At 36.6% G+C, this 16878-nt stretch overlaps 1 protein-coding gene across 1 annotated transcript in view; it reads left to right on the top strand.

Annotated features, from left to right (window-relative positions):
* Positions 1-2192: 2192 nt before the first annotated feature.
* Positions 2193-16878, top strand: part of LOC136034425 (programmed cell death protein 6-like) — a 28889-nt gene continuing 14203 nt past the window's right edge. The window contains exon 1 of the mRNA XM_065715599.1: positions 2193-2350. Within this exon, the coding sequence (XP_065571671.1) occupies positions 2307-2350 (44 nt within the window). The 5' untranslated portion in view covers positions 2193-2306. The remainder of the gene's footprint in view (positions 2351-16878) is intronic.

Here is a 16878-nt window from a genome sequence, read left to right on the forward strand (position 1 = left end):
GGGACTTTAATTGAAGTGAGAGATTCAGTTTCCAACTTTGTCTTGAAGGCTCTGAGAAATTTGGCTGATGCAGTTTTCAAGGTTAAATATTCGTTGCACGGCTCACACAATGAAAGCAATCCGTTAGTCTATTGTGACATTGGACCTCGACACCCTCAGCAGCTGCACCGCTAGTCAAAATTGCCATGCTTAGTAGCTTTGTCGAACACATGGCCTATACACTTCAATAAACCTAAATTAAGTTTACTGCTTGCATTGAGTGGTAGCTTTATATGAATTTTACCGTCTTGTTTTTCTTTAGAGCTTTTATCATTGTCACTTTCCTGATTGTTAGCAAGCTGTGACAGGGTTTGGAAGGTGTCAAGCACTGTAAAGAGATCTTCTCGAGCCACCATCCCTTTTTTCGTTATTACGCATAACAGCAAACCATTTCGATCAGTTATTTTGTTTGCCTACTGATGACTTGTTAGAAAAACGACACCAAGCTAATATGCTGCTTCCTTTCCAGGAATTTGGTGTCATTATCTCTCCAGTTGTCCCAATTAATTCATTCTGAGAACCCTTACCCGTATATGTTTCCGTCCACCCTTTATTCTTTAGTTGCCCCATATCAAATTCTTGAAGAAAATTAAATCAAGATGTTGAACTCCTGTTATAAGTCATTTTAAATCTGAAAATCAGGAGTATAGTCTGGTTCCAGGGAAAATTATACCAGAACTTTATTATTTGTCATTTTTTTTTCTTTTGTTTTTTCGTTTTAGTTTTTCTTTTATCCGCATCTCTCAAATTTGCGCTGTGGCTGACAACAGATGAAACATAAACCGGGGTGATTTTTCCCTTTTTTGAGCATCAGATAAAAAGGCCTTGTCCAAAGCTTACCCTTTCCTTGAAATTTCTTTAAAGAATACTCCGAAATAATATCTTCATAGACCAAAATATTAATCAAACCAAATAAAAAAAAAAAACATAGATTGTTTAGAATAGGATGAGTACAACTTTGTTTGTACCCTACAGTCACATTTTACCCAATTAGAATTGCTTTTGAATGCAGAGGCTGGCTACTTTAATCTAGAAAGCACATGTAAAAACTGACCATGAATTATTTGTTATCGAAATTCCTAACTTTTCGAAAGATTAAACTAAAGGTACATATGATAAAGGTACATGACAACTAAGTGGTAACCTAAAAAAAATGTTATTATTAAAAGAGAGAAACTCACATTTATCACCATTAAGAGACTGTCCCATAGATAATAAAAAAAAGGAACAAAACGGACTTAGCCGGGATTTTCCACTTCACCTGGCGTCTGATATTCAGACGCACCCCTTTGTTTACAAATAATTCTCAGAACGTCATCTGACTAGGCCGGGAAATAGAAATTATCGTTTTCTCAAAAGTATTATTGGAATGCTACTAAATATATTGGCCTCTTAGGATTTTTAAGAAGGAGGGAGTAAAACTCCCTTGTCTTATACACGCCAGAGACTTTGAACAAAGGATTTTATCAATCAGTTTCTAGACGACCCTAAAATCCCCATGTCAATGCTTAAATACACAAATAATTAAAAGATGATTCGATTTCAATCCAGAAAATAAAGAGCTCGGGTATTTAGAATAAACTCAAACGTTCATGACAGATAGGGGGCACACAAATACAGACCATTACCATTTTCTGGTACTTGGGCAAAAAGAAAGTCATGGACATGCTGACAACTTGCTAGGCTCAAAAGGTCCCTCTCAAAATGGACACCAGAATTTAAAAAAGGCATTAAAAACAACCAAATATTTCACTATAATTCAATAATTGGTTATGAGAAGATACTAAGAGCAAGGCAGCAGGCCGTTACCGCATTCAGAATACAACTGACTGCACCCAAAGAAAGCTATCTGGGACTACCAAGCAACAGGAAACTTTGGAAAAAACTGCAAACGGAACAATACCACACTAACAACAACACAGAAATGATTGTTACTTATCCCCTTTCCGAATGAAGTTAAGTTTCAAACGTCCTCACGTACTATTCCCTTTTTGGCTCTTAAGATACTTAAGCTTCCTTCTCCTATGTTCTCCTTCCACGTTCTCTCGATTCGTCTTCCTGTGCCCTGCTTGGATCTCCTGGGTTCTCTTTTCTACGTCCTATGTATAACCCCATCTTTGTATGCCTTACTTGGCTCTCAAGATGAGAGCCAATAAATGTAAATAAATTTCCATTAGTTCGTTATCGGTCGTAAAGTTCACAATTGGAAAAAAAGACAAAATTTGACAACACTGAAACTGAAGCTTCCAAATTCCAAAAAACTGAATATGGCAGGAGTGTCACCAGATTTTCTCACTCGAGTCTTTCAGAAGTATGTTGAGTGCTTTTATCTTAAGCATAGTAATTTTAAGCTATAAGCTGGAAAATTGCTGCTGAGCCATTAGTAGGCTCCTAGTTTTGGTTATAATATTAATAGTTAGGAGGTTTGGAACTAGGCTGACTATGTTGTAGGTTACTAATTTTTTCAGCACTTAAACAAGAGTTAAACCGCCCTTATATTATAGTCTTGGCGATTTATGTACAATTATTCTGGGTAAAGGTCTAGGTCAGGGGATATTGAGAAGGAAACATGTTAAGAAAATAATTCTTAGCCTACTTCAGACTATATAGCATAATTGCAGCTAAAACATTTTTACTGCAGCTCCATTATATTGTAAAATTTTAGTTTAGCTTCTTTTTGCTACCTTGGAAAGGGGTTAAGCAGAAAAATTTAACTTTCAGGGATGGGTCTACAGACTAAAGAATGTCCTAAGAAGGTTTTTTAAAGTACTTACCTCCACTCCTCCCTCCAAAAGGCCCTGACCTATAAAAATTGTTGTGTTATAAAAGTGAAGCCTTACAAAGTAAATCTTCTGTTTAAAGAAAGTAGCCTACAACAAAACTGTTTTCAGCTTCACAACTTTGCTCAATCCCAATTTCTGAGGTTTCAAAGATCTGTAATACATTTACAGAACTTAGAAAAACCCATTGACTCGGCTCAAAATTCTATGCAAATAGCAGGGCATTTTCAGAACTAAAACCAGAGAAAAAGAAACTTATAACTCAAAATAAAGGTAAAATGTTGTTTATTTCAAAATTTGAATATGTAACATGTCAAGTAGGCAAATTTCTAAGACTTAGAAATCAGAAAAGGGCTAACATGGAAGCTTGGTAAAACCTTCCCAGCATATGTTTTTGACTGTGGATTTATTACTAAAAGTGTCATTTTCCTAACAACCCCTTTCAAAGACAGCAAAAGTAGCTAAATTAGAATTTTACCCTTGACCCTCATCCTAATTTATGAATATATAGCCCAAATTGTATCTTTCCCATCTATTCCACCAACCATCACCCTTTTTGGTAAAATTCTAGTTAATTGACTTCTTGCTATCTCAGAAAGGGTTTAGGCTAGGAAAACAAAACTTTCAGGGATGGGTCTACAGGCTAAAGTATGTCTCAGGAAGATATTTTGAAGTACCCACCTCCACTCCTTTTCCCTCTAGAGGGCTCTGAAATGTGCCTACATGACAGGTCTATACCTATTGAAATTTTGACAAAACAACATTTTACCTTAATTTTCAGTTACTAGCTGCTTTTTCTCTGCCTTTAGTTCTGAAAATGTAATTCCTGTTATTTGAGTAGAATTTTGAGCCATATCAATGTTTTTTTTTCAAAATTTAGGAAATGTATTTGCATATCTTTAAAACCTAATAAAATGGAATTGAGCAAAGTTATGAAGCTAAAAACAATTTTGTTGTACTTCAATTAAGCAGAAGATCTATTTTGCTTGGTTTCACTTTTATAACACACATTTTTTTTTAAAGGCCAGGGCCCTCTAGAGAGAGAAGGAGTAGAGGTAGCAGCTTCAAAATACCTTCCCAGGACATACTTTAGTCTTTAGATTCATCCCTGAAATTTTCATTTTCCTAACCTAAACCCTTTCTGAGACAGCAAGAAGTCAATTAACTAGAATTTTACCCCCCTTTTTTCTGGTTCTTGTTTTGTTACAGTTGATTTACTTTACAGCTACACAGATTGAAACAAGAGACACACTGTCAGAATGCTTTGGAAATATTTAAGTTTGCATAAAAAGTTTTGGTAAATGTTTTTAGCTGGACAGTATTCAGGTAGCTAAGAGACAAATCCCTTGAATCAGAATTTTATCATGAATCCTAATATAACATTAATTTCCACTGTAATTCAACTTTAAACTAACCTACCCTTTCTAACCTTATCCAAAAATATAGCCTGTATTATATGTTTTCCATGCATTTATTGGTTCTTGGTTTTGTTACTGTGAATTCAATTTATGGGTAAACTGGTTTTAACAAGATTTATGCTAACCCAGGTATGTAAGCTGTATCTTAAATAAGAGAAAAAGGTGTCATCTTTGAGGGTCCATAAAGGGCTTAGAATTGAATTTGTAACAGAAACAAATGTCTTATTTCTATTCAGGATGAAATTCTGATTGTAAAGTTAAGTTTGTTTCCTTGCTATCTGAATACTCTGTTAATACTCTGCTATTTACCTAAATTTGCACATTAGGGGAGCTTGGAGGTAAAGTGATTGTTTTCCTAACATCTTTCCTTCTCAATAGCCCTTAAAATGACTTTTTGTCCCAATTCTTGAGGAATGATTTCCAAAACACAAGGCCCAGTGAATTTGAATCCAAAGTATTTTGAAAAGACTTTAAGCTTAAAGAGTGAGAGATGAGGAAGGGGTAACACCCTCCCATATATGGAATAATCTCTGTTCATTTTAAGTTTTAATCTTCCTCCTTTTTCTGGTTGAAAAAAACGTGTTTTTAAAAAATTTAAAACATTTGAAAATGACTTCAAAGCATAGGCAAAAATGGAAGGAAACATACTAACTATTATATTTGGAAAGAATGTTGATTGGGGAATCAAGTGGTATTGCTCTTCTGTTATTCTACTGTTTCCACCATTAGAGGCCATAGACATGAATGTTACAATCACTGTGTTTGGACACAGGATTAGAAGGTACATTGAGTGGTTTGTTCACCTTGTAGTTAGCAAAGTAATGTAAACATGCATATATTTGTCCTTGAATGAACTAATTTGTATAGTTAAACATACTAGGCTACATCACAAAACCATTGTTTTGCCATAACAATAAGCTAATAAAGCCTGGAAAACTGAGGATAGCTGATATCCACCATGCAAAAAGTAGGGTAGCAAAGTAACAATGCTAATTGGCAGTTTTCAAATTTTCTTGGCAGGTTTTGTCTGAAAATACCATTTTTACATATAAAAATACTTTTTTGCTCAAAGAAAAGCTGTCAAAGCAGAAGTTGTGCTGCTAAAGTTTTGGCAGCTTTTGGAATTCTGTTGAATTCTCCTACTGGTAGCTTTGGAGCTTTTTCTGTACCTGGCTGACATTTTTTAATCTTTGTGCAAGATTCCTTTTCTAGAATAGTCTAATCAATCTAATCAAGTAAAGAGTAAATTGGACTCCATAATTTTTTTTTTCAACCAGGGGACTTAGTATGGAAGGAGCTGTCATGGAAAACTCAGAACAGGCTCACTTGATTGGATGCTTAAAGTTCTAGTGCCCTTTTTAAGATTAAAAAATGTTGCATGCAGGTTGTCAAAAGAGCATATCTTAGGAACAACTTAGAACATTAAATTGGAACTTTCAGGACGTGATGAAGGGATGTTCAATTCGCCAAAAGGCAATATATTTATGCTAGTACTACAAATGCTTCTGCTACTACTATGGCTAAGGATACTAAGGCAAAACTTTCAGGAGTATCAAGGGGGGAAGTTGAACTAAATCAAAGCACACTCATCTCTGTTTTGTGGCCCTTCAGCCAGGAAGTGGAATGGGGAGGGGAGCTGGGTCAACCATCCTGTGCTTTCACACACCCTTCCTGCTTACCTTCCCCAGATTTCTCCAGGTACCCATTTAGAGCTGAGTCAACTCTGGCTGAGCTTACAGAGTCACACAACTGACCCCTTCCAAACCAAATAACTGGTCAAAACTGGGATTGAACCCATGCCCCTAGGACAAAGGATTCTCACACCACTGAGCCAACCACTTAGCCAGGACTTAATGGCTCTATGGCTATTAGTACTACTACTACTATTAATGCTTCTGCATCTACTATTACTATGGTTAAGGGTAATAAGTGAAAGTAAGGAGGTGTTCCATATAGGGATGTGGAACTTAGTGAAAATACAATATATGCATCTAGGCTATCAAACAGGTGTATCGTCAATATTTCAGGAATTTCTTAGGGTATGAAGTTGAAATTTTCAGGATTTGGTAAGAGGGTGTTCAACTGACCAAAAGCCAATATGTGCACTATACTACTGCTAACAGTGAGGGTATTAAGATGCAAATGTCAGGGAATATTGAGGGGGAAGTTGAACTAAATCAAAACACACTACATGTATACTGGCCATCAAAAGGGCATATCAGTAATATCTCAAGAACAGCTTAGATTATTAAGTTGAAACTTACAGGACATGTTGAGGGGGATGTTGTAGTAATTACAAGGCACTGTGTGTATGCTGCTATTACTTTTTTCTTGTGCTATTACTACTGCAGCTGCTAATACTATTACTACTACTGCTGCTAATACTGTTACTACTGCTACTCTTAAGGCTAAGGATTGTAGATTGATGATCACCAATTAAAGTTTAGCAGCCATGCTAAGTCTGTTTCATCTTCTGCAAATAAAACCCTCGGTATCATAAAAAGAACCAGCTCCAGCTGACACCCTAGAGTTCTTATGAAGTTATATAAGGCGCTTGTACGTCCACGCCTGGAGGTTGGAATGTCATTGGCAGCCCCTTTCTTAAAAAAAAGATAAGAAGTTGCTTGAGGATGTCCAGCATTGTGCCACTAAGATGGTTAGGAGCATGAATAAATTTCCATACAAAGAAAGACTACGTCGTTTGAAGCTGTCAACGCTTAAATACTGAAGGAAAAGGGGTGACATTATTTTAACCAAAAAAATCCTCTTTAAAAACTCCCTTCCGGGTCTCTTTGCACAGTTCTTGCATTCTGGTACTAGAGGACATTCGTTGAAGCTCTCCATGCAGTGTTCCATGAGTATACATAGAAGCCACTTCTTCAGCCAAAGAATCATCAATATGTGGAACCAGCTCTCTGAAGAAACAGTTTCTGCTACTTCAACTGACATGTTCAAGTCCCACCTTGATAGGGAATGGCTCTGCCAGGAGTGCCTTTACAATTGGGAAGCTGCAGAGTCCTCCACAAGAGTCTAGTCTCACAGCCACAATCTACACCAAACAAATTCTTTTTTTCATGGAGCATCACAAGGATGGATAATCCTTATATTGCTCCAAGCTGCGATTTCAACGATGAAAATTTCAGGGAAACCTAATCAAAATGCACTATGTGTATGCAGGCTGTCAAAAGAATATATCAGCAATATCTCAGGAACTGTTTATGGTATTAAGTTGAAACTTTCGTTGCATATTGAGGGATTGTAAAACTAAACAAAAAGCACTATTTACATATGGTTACTACTACTGACGTTAAGGAATTAAGATGAAACTTTCAAGGAATGTTGAGGGGGATGCTGAACTAAATCAAAACATACCTTGTGCATGCAGTTTCTTGAAAGGATGTATCAGCAATATCTCAGGAATAGCTTAGAGCATCAAGTTGAAACTTTCAAGGCATGTTGAGGGAGATGTTGAACTTAATAAAAAAAAATATTTGCATTCAAATTGCAAAAGGGTATATCAGCAACATAGCAGGAATAGTTTAGAGCAGTGGTTCCCAAAGTTGACTGGCTGCCAACCCATCTAACCAAAATTTCCAATCTTGGGGCCCATCTGCTGTTCCTATTGCTAATGCTGTTGCTGCTACTACTTTTAAGTCTAAAGGTATTAATACTACCAACACTATCTCATTAAGGTGTGGAGCAATAAGCTGAACTTTCATGACATATTAGGGGGATTTTGAACTAACCAAAGGGCACTACGTGCATACTACTGCTATTAATATTGCTACTATACTACTATTGCTACTGGCATTATTACTTCAAAGGTTAAGTTTATTAAGGTGAAAGTTTCCGCAAGTGTTGAGTTGGATGATGAACTCAATAAAAATACACTATGTACATGCAAGTTATCAAAAGAGCGTATCAGCAAAATCTAAAGAACATCATAGAGTATTAAATTGCAACTTTCAGATCATGTCAAGGGGGATGTGGATCTAACCAAATTGCAATGTATGTATACTACTACTACTACTACTACTGATGTCGCTTCTATTAAAGCTAAGGTTATAAGTGGGAAAGTTTCAGGGAGTTTTGAAGGGGATACTGAACTAACTAAAAGGAACTAAGTGCCTACTACTACTGCTGCTGCTACTCTTACTGCTGCTTCTCCTACTGCTACTACTACTGTGACAACTACATCTTAAGGCTAAGGGAATTAAGGTAAAACTCTCTGGGAACTTTGAGTACAATGTCTCAACTAAGTTCCTACTACTACTACCACTTCTTGGGGTCTGGTTTAATCTTCTGGAAAATTCTCCCCGCAGAATATTCCACCAAGAAAATCCCCCCCCCCCACACACCGACAATTCGCCCTTGAAAATATCTCCCCAGTTATGACATTGAGCAGCCAAAGGGAAATTCAGACAAATAAAAATAATAAAGAAGATTGTATAATTGTCTATCAGCTATTGTGAAGGAGGGGGGGTCATTGTTTAGGAGGAGGATGGGGTGTGCCAGCTGCCTAAAACAGCACATGCCAAAACTGGCTAAATCTTCATGGGCCTTCAGACAAATATAGAAACAGGAAGGGGCTGGAAATAATCTCTTCATCTCCCTTCATTTAGACTAAGCCTGAATAAGAGTGATGCATGGGAATACCTTCCTTCTTATTGCAGAAAAAGGCTTCCAACGTTTATTTTAAAGCTTCATTTGAACTAAACTAATTTATTTCCTATTTCATAAAATGTAATGCAATGATATATAATTGCGCATAAACTTTTATGAAGGAAGGCTGGTGGATCATTTTGTCAGTGGGACGGGGCCAGATGCTCCAAAGTTTAGATTTTATTGCCAAAACATGCTTAATCTCATTGAGCCATCAAGTAAATATAGTATTAGTTGGAGGGAAGGGGGTGGGGTAGAAATTGATATCTAATCCCTCTTGATTTCCAGGATCTGTTCTACGCCTTTATATTATGAACATAAATAGTAATATTACACCCTAAAACGAGCAGAATATATTCTGTATAGGAAGGGGGCTGTCCTCTACCCTCATCACTTCGTGGTCATAGAAAGTTGGAGAAGGTTCATTTAAAGTCAGAAGTAGGTTCATTTAAAGTCTTTTGTAATTCCTTAGGAAATCTGATCAACATTTCGAGTTATTCATTTTGTTCAGAATAGTTGAAAATATCAACACATCTGTTTCCAAATATGACATAACCCACATAGCCCAGGAGATAAGGTCCGTAAATTGTGAAATCTGTCAATTCTTTACACTACTTCTTCTACTACTACTAACAACTCACCACAGCACCAAACCGCCTGAGGCTGACTCAGCTATTTACACTCCTCTTTCATCCCAATTTATTCAAAGCCTCCCTCTTTACAAACTCTGAGGAAGTTCCCATTTCCTTTAATTCTCTCTTTGTGACATCCTCCCACCCCAGACGAGGACGACCTACTTTCCGTTTAGCCCAAGACGATTGGCCAAAAAGAACAATCTTTGGCAATCTGTCATCCTTCATCTGCAGAACTGGCCCTATCCATCCTAACCTTCCTTTCATTATAGCCCTAGAAAGTGGGATTGAACTACATTTTTTGTACAGCCCATTGTTTGAAATACGGTCAGTCAGCCTGGTACCCAGAACAATCTGTAGGCAATTTCTCTGGAAAACATCTAGCAAGTCTTCACCCGCTTTTCAGAGTGCCTATGCTTCAGAGCCATATTTGACCACTGTCATCACTGTAGCTTCTAATATTCTAATCTTGGTTTGGAGACTTATCTTTTTATTCTTCCAAACTTTTTTTAACAGTAGAGAAACACCCTGAGCCTTGGCTATTCTACTTTTAACATCTTCCCTGATCCCACCATCATTACTAATAATACTGCCAAGGTGAGTGAAGCTGAACACCTGATCAATCTTTTTGTTACCCAAAGTCACCTTTTCATCTTCATTTATTCCTAGCCTTAGTAACTTAGTCTTCTTAACATTAATTTTCATGTCTAATCTAGCATCCTGAACTCACAAAACCTCTAGAAGTTCATTCATTGTGTTGCAATAGCAACACTTTGGTTTTGTCGTTTTTTTTTTTTTCTAGCACCCCAATTTCAGCTTATTCTTAGAAAGTGGTAAGGGTCTAACCTCTGCGTTTTTTATGGAAAGTGTGGACCTTAGGCTGAATTGATGAATATGACGTGGCATTTTGGAAAGCTTTGTAAAATTTTGCCTGGGGACAAAAATCTATTGTTTCTACCCATTTCTGTTCGTCATTTCAGCTGAGTTTATCGTTCGGTTTTTCGCGCTTGGGATTGTGGTAGAGAAATGGTGTCAGATGTGCCTCCTAAGAGTTCTCTCATTCCTAGAGAAATTAGAGTTTATCCTTTGCTCTTTTCTAAGAGATGACATTAGAAACTTGGCCTACAGCAAAAAAGTCAACTTTTGAACTAAGACAGATAGATTTTTTTTTACGGCAGTCGATAGCTTTTGATGAGCTGATCAGAGTATTTATCATCCGTTTTTTGGTAAAAAAAAAATTCCTTCACGACCTATATCAGTTTGAAAGTTTAAAGGGGTTGACAACTTCAGTAGTAAGGTACACATTGAAAGCAAAAATAGGCCTATACAGAAATGGTATCAGATGTGCCTCTTAAACTTCAAATGTTCTTTCATTGCTAAAGAAATTAGTTTATCCTTTGCTCCTTTCTAAGTGATGTCGTTGGAAACTTGGCTTATGGCAAAAAAGTCAACTTTTGAACTAAGACAGATAGATTCTTTTTTCGACGGCAGTCGATAGCTCTTGATAAGGTGATCAAAGTATATGTCATTTTTGGTAGAAAAATTCCTTCATGAGATATACCAGTTTGAAAGTTTAAAGGGGTTAACAACTTCAGTAGTTGTGTAGTGGTTTATGTCTATGTATAACAACTTCAGTAATAGTGGTTTATGTGTACACACATAAACCAAAAATAGGCCAATTACAATTGTGAGACATATAGGAGAGTTTTAAGCAACAGTCTTCTGTTAGCCCATAATCATCTTCAGCAATGATGAGCTCGCAATTTTTGCTAGTTGGTGTACCTATTATTAGTTTCCGGTGTACTTGACGGTAAGACATGTTGGGGACTTGTAAATAATAATCGGCTGTTAGGCTACAATCATATTCAGCGATGAGGGGTTTGCAACTATTGATAGTTGTAATGAGTGGTTTGCAACTTTTGCGAGTTGGTGTACCTAGTATTTATTTTAAGATGCTTACAGATTAACAACTTCGGCGTTTAATCGAAGCGAGGAAAAAAACCAAAGCGTTGCTCTCGCAACACTTTACTCGGAGAAGACGAACAGAGGTTGTCGCAACACCTCACGTTGTACAAAATACTTGCTACGAAACACACGGTTTTTAACAATATCCGAATAGTTGTTGCAGAACGCCCCTTCGTTTTCTGTTCGAGGAGGACTGAAATATAATATAAGTAAGCTATTTTTAATAAATAACTTCCATAAAAAAGTTAAAATTTTTCCAGTTTTTAATGCGGACAAAAATCTTTGGAATACAAAGGTTCCCTGAGAAAAATTTTTCTCAGATAGCATTGAAAAAAAATGAAATACCGAAGAAAAGATCCCAAAATATTATGTAACATCCCACGTGTGTATCGTCACTACGTAACATCCCACTTGTGCACCGTCATGACGTAACATCCCACGTGTGCGCCGCCATTACATAGCACTTATATGTGCGGCCATTACGTAAAACTCATGTGAGTGCCGTCATTACGTAACATCCAACGTGCGTCGTCTTCAGACGCACGTTAATGCGTCATCCTTAATATAAGTAAACATTCCCGATTACTTAAAAATAGTTTTACTATAGTATTACATAACAAGAAGGTGTACTTTACCAGGTGTACTATAGTATTGTGTAAGAACCAGTTGTCCGTAATAACTTCTTGAGAGGCTGGTAGCTCCAAGAGTATATAAATTTATGGGTTTTTGGACTTTTTGCGGTATTATTTTTGGACGCCGAGAATTTTTTGACACGTTTCCGGGAATTTAAAAAATGATATGTTATCTGCACTGCAGGGCCGACGCAAGGACCTTAGTAGTCAAGAAGTGTCGTTAATTCTTAAATAATAATAAAAATTGTGAAATTATTCATATTGTCTGTGAAACAATACAATACATCCTGTGACAGTCCTCAGATCTGATCTTTTGAGATTACAACTGAGTCAACGATATTTTTAGGCTGTATGCAGTTTTCTAAACATAATAAAACTTATGTTTTTGGACTTACAAATATTTTAATATTTTTGGACTTAAAATTTTCGGGAGACCAAAAATTTCTTGGTATGTTTCCGAGAATTTCAAGAATGATGCGTTATCTGATATTGTGTAATTATTCATGTTGTCAGTGAAACAATACAATAAATCCTATGACAACCCTCACGTCCGGTTTTTTGAGACACAGATACTGTGGTAACCCATATCTCGATGCAGTATTGAAGTTGTTAAAACCTTTTTTGGCATCATTCTAAGAATTTGCATCTTGGTTTCCAAGAATTTCTTTGCACGTTTCCGAGAATTTCAAGAATGATGCGTTATCTGGTATTGTGTAATCATACGTGTTGTCAGTGAAACAGTACTATACCTCCCGTGACAACCTTCGCGTTTGGTCTTTTGAGATAACCACTGGGTCAACAACGTTTTTTAGCTTCTAAGCAGTTTCCCGTTGATTCTATGAAATTTATTATATTATGACTTAGAATTTCAAGAATGATGCATTATTTGGTATTGCCAAATTATTCACGTCAGTGAAACAATACAATACATCCTGTGACGGCCCTCACATCTGGTTTTTGAGACACAGATACTGTGGCAGCTCTTACCCAAATGTACTATTGGAGTTGCTGAAACCTTTTATGCCATACCTTTCGTGTGCAATCGCCAAGGTATACCTCCCGACCTCTAATGTCACAAGAAGAAGGTAGTGCTCGTATTTCCAGAAATGTTATGGCTGACGTAGAAGCTTAGCTGGATACGAGGGGCCAGAAACTCAAATTGCACATCGGGATAGGGCTGTTGTTAAAGTAATGGGATATGTGTCTGCTTGTAACTGTTATAGCCATACTACTTTTGTATTACTACAAAAGCCAACTGGGAGGTGAGAATCTTCGTTCCGTATTAAAAAGAAGGGGAATCTTAAAATCACAGCTTCTTTAGGCTGTCGAAATAATATTTCAGGATTTTGCTGTCACAACAGGGCTGAAAACATATTATTTCAACTTCTTTTTACTGTCAAAGATTTGTTTTCGAGTCTTGGTATGGCATAGAGGTGAAGAAATTGATATCCTTACTTTTTTGGCTGTCATAAAATTTTGGTTTGCTATTACTTGTGAAGCAGAGTGGTTTTTACTACATTGTTGTTGTTTTTTTGGGAGATTTGTACTATAGAAATTAAATGCGTGAGAAGTTCAAAGATATTATTAATTTACATTTTGGAGTTGGGTTAGCAAATAGTGGTCACTTTACTGCCTATTTTCGTATAATTGAAGCTCTGCGTTATATGACATATCACAGCCTCTTTTCATCCTAAAACATTAAAATAAAGGCCAAACTCTTTAGATATGTCTGAATTTCAATAAAGATTCGTTTAAGTATGCCTTAGAAACTAGGAATATGATTCGAAGTAGTCTCTTTCAAAGGTCGGAGTAATCATTGAAGTAAAATAGATTTTTCAAAAAAATGTTTATAAAAGAAGGCAAATAATTATTTGTCTTTTTTTTTTATCTAGCCGGTATAGATGGCCTCTGGATTTCCAGTTTAAAACAGTGAAATAGCGTCGATTTTTTTCAAATATATACTAAAGAAATGTTAAAAAAAAAGAGGAAATTCATAATTGGAGTTCCCCGCAGAAACGGAGTGCAACGACAATATTACTTCAGAATTTCTCACCTTCTCAGTGCCAACACCTTTGGTCCCCAGTTTTGTCGATTATGAGCAGGCTTTCAATTCTGTTGATAGAAGAACTTTAGCGAAGGTCTTATCCTTGTATGGTATACCAGACAAATACATTAAAGTGATTAGTGCTATGTACGAGAATAACACTGCTGCGGTTAAGGTAGGAAATGAGGTTAACAACTGGTTTTGTATTAAATCAGGAGGTTGTGTTCTATCCCCCTTTTATGGATTATTTTGATGGACTTCGTCTTAAGGAGCACAGGAAAGGCAATTGGAGACCACGGAATCAAATGGGAAGGAAAAACGCCCCTGGACTTAGATTATGCTGATGATTTAAGCATATTAGATGAAAGTGTGAGGAAAATGAATACATTTTTAGAGGTTTTACGAGTTCATTGTGCTAGAATAGGCTTGAAAATTAATATTAAGAAGACTAAGTCACTAATGCTAGGAATAAGTGAAGATGAAAAGGTAATGTTGGGTAACGAAAAGATTGATCAGGTAGGCAGCTTCACTTACCTTGGAAGTATTATTAGTAAAGACTGTGGGAGCAGTGAAAACGTTAAAAGTAGAATAGCTAAGGCTCATGGTGTTTTTTTTACAGTTAAAAAAAAGTTTGGAAGAATAGGAAGATGAGTCTGTAAACCGAGATTAGAATATTGGAAGCTACAATGATTACAGTGGTCAAATATGGCTCTGAAGAATGGGCGCTCCGAAAAGCGGACGAAAATTTACTAAATGTTTTCCAGAGAAATTGCCTACGGATTTTTCAGGGTACTCGGCTGAATGACCGTATTTCAAACAGTAGGTTGTACAAAATGTAGTTCAATCCCGCTTTCTAGGGTTATAATGAAAGAAAGGTTGAGATGGCTAGACCACGTTCCGCGGATGAAGGATGACAGATTGTCGAAGATTGTCCTTTTTGGCCAACCGTCTGGGGCTACGCGAAAAGCAGGTCGTCCTTGTCTGGGTTGGGAGGATATCATAAATAAAGATTTAAAGGGAATGGGAACTTATTGGGAGGGTGTAAAGAGGAAAGCCTTGAATAGATTAGGTTGGAGGAGGAGCGTGCTTATCTGTGTTGGCCTCAGGTGGCTTGGTGCTGCAGTGACTTATTATTATTATTATTATTAGTAGTAGTAGTATTTCTCAATACCAACCAGTCACAAAATATAGTTATGTTTATGTATAGGGACTGTGCATATTTGTCCATGAAATTGCATATACTGCTATATATACAGCTGAGGATTTTTATGCTTATTAAATAAAAAAAAACAAGTTTTTTTTAAACTGAAAGTAAGGAGCGACATTAAAACTTAAAACGCACAGAAATTACTTCGTATATGAAAGGGGCTGCTTCCTCATCAACGCCCCGCTCTTTCCGCTAAAATTTGACTTTTTCTCTCAATTCTTCTTTTTAAAACAGTAAAAAACTTTAGCGTAAAGAGCGGGGCGTTGATGAGGAAGCAGCCTCTTTCATATACGAAGTAATTTCTGTGCGTTTTAAGTTTTAATGTCGCTCCTTACTTTCAGTTAAAAAAACTTGTTTTTTTTATTTAATTTCTGAACGTTTTTGAATCAATGCATGTTTTGATTTTGGCTCTCCGCAGAGGAATAATTAAAACGAAATTTGCATATTTTTTTTTTTTTGGCTTAATGGCTTTCTCATAATTTTGATCGAATGATTTTGAGAAAAAAAGAGCGGGGGACGAAACCTAGTTGCCCCCCGATTTTTTGGTTAATTAAAAAGGCAACCAGAACTTTTAATTTTTTACGAATCTTTTTATTGGTAAAAGATTTACGTAACTTATAAATTAGCTTACGTAAAGAACTTTTGTATTCTCATGTTTTTATTACATATATGAGGGGATTCGCCCCATCGTCAGTACCTCGCTCTTTACACTAAAGCTTAAATTTTATCCCAATTCATTAAGAATGACCCCCTGAATCACAAAAGCCGTAGAATAAGTAGTTGAAATTACTGAAAATACTTTAGCGTAAAGAGCGAGGTATTAGAAGGAGGTGAGCCCCTCATATGGGTAATAATTTCTGTTTGTTTTAAGTTTTATTGCTGTTCCTTACTTCCAGCTGAAAAAGCTTTTTCACTTTTATTTTTTAATTGTTTTTTTTTTTAAATAATGCTAGTAGCCTATATCCTGCTCTCCCTTCATGGAAATGTTCTTCTCCCATTACAAATTCTCTAAGGAAAGTTCCCCTAGCATATCCCCCTCTTCTTAACCCCTCCCCCAAACCAAAAAAATTCTCCTGAAAACGCCTGTATACTTCCCAATAACCATTACTATATGTAAGCACAGGTCAAAGTTTGTAACTTGTTGCCCCTCCCACGGGGACTGTGGGGGAGTAAGGTGTCCCCAAAGACATAGTTATAAGGTTTTTCGATTACGCTTAATAAAATTGCTATCTCAGAATTTTGATCCGTTGACTTTGGGAAAATAATTAGCGTGGGAGGGGGCCTAGGTGCCCTCCAATTTTTTTGGTCACTTAAAAAGGGCACTAGAACTTTTCATTTCCGTTAGAATGAGCGCTCTTGCAACATTCTAGGACAACTGGGTCGATACGATCACCCCTGGGAAAAAGAAAAAAAGAAACAAAAAAAAAACAAATAAACACGCATCCGTGATCTGCCTTCTGGCAAAAAATGCAAAATTCCACATTTTTGTAGATAGGAGC

The sequence above is a fragment of the Artemia franciscana genome, chromosome 13 (genome assembly GCF_032884065.1).
Source record: "Artemia franciscana chromosome 13, ASM3288406v1, whole genome shotgun sequence".
Lineage (NCBI taxonomy): Eukaryota > Metazoa > Arthropoda > Branchiopoda > Anostraca > Artemiidae > Artemia > Artemia franciscana.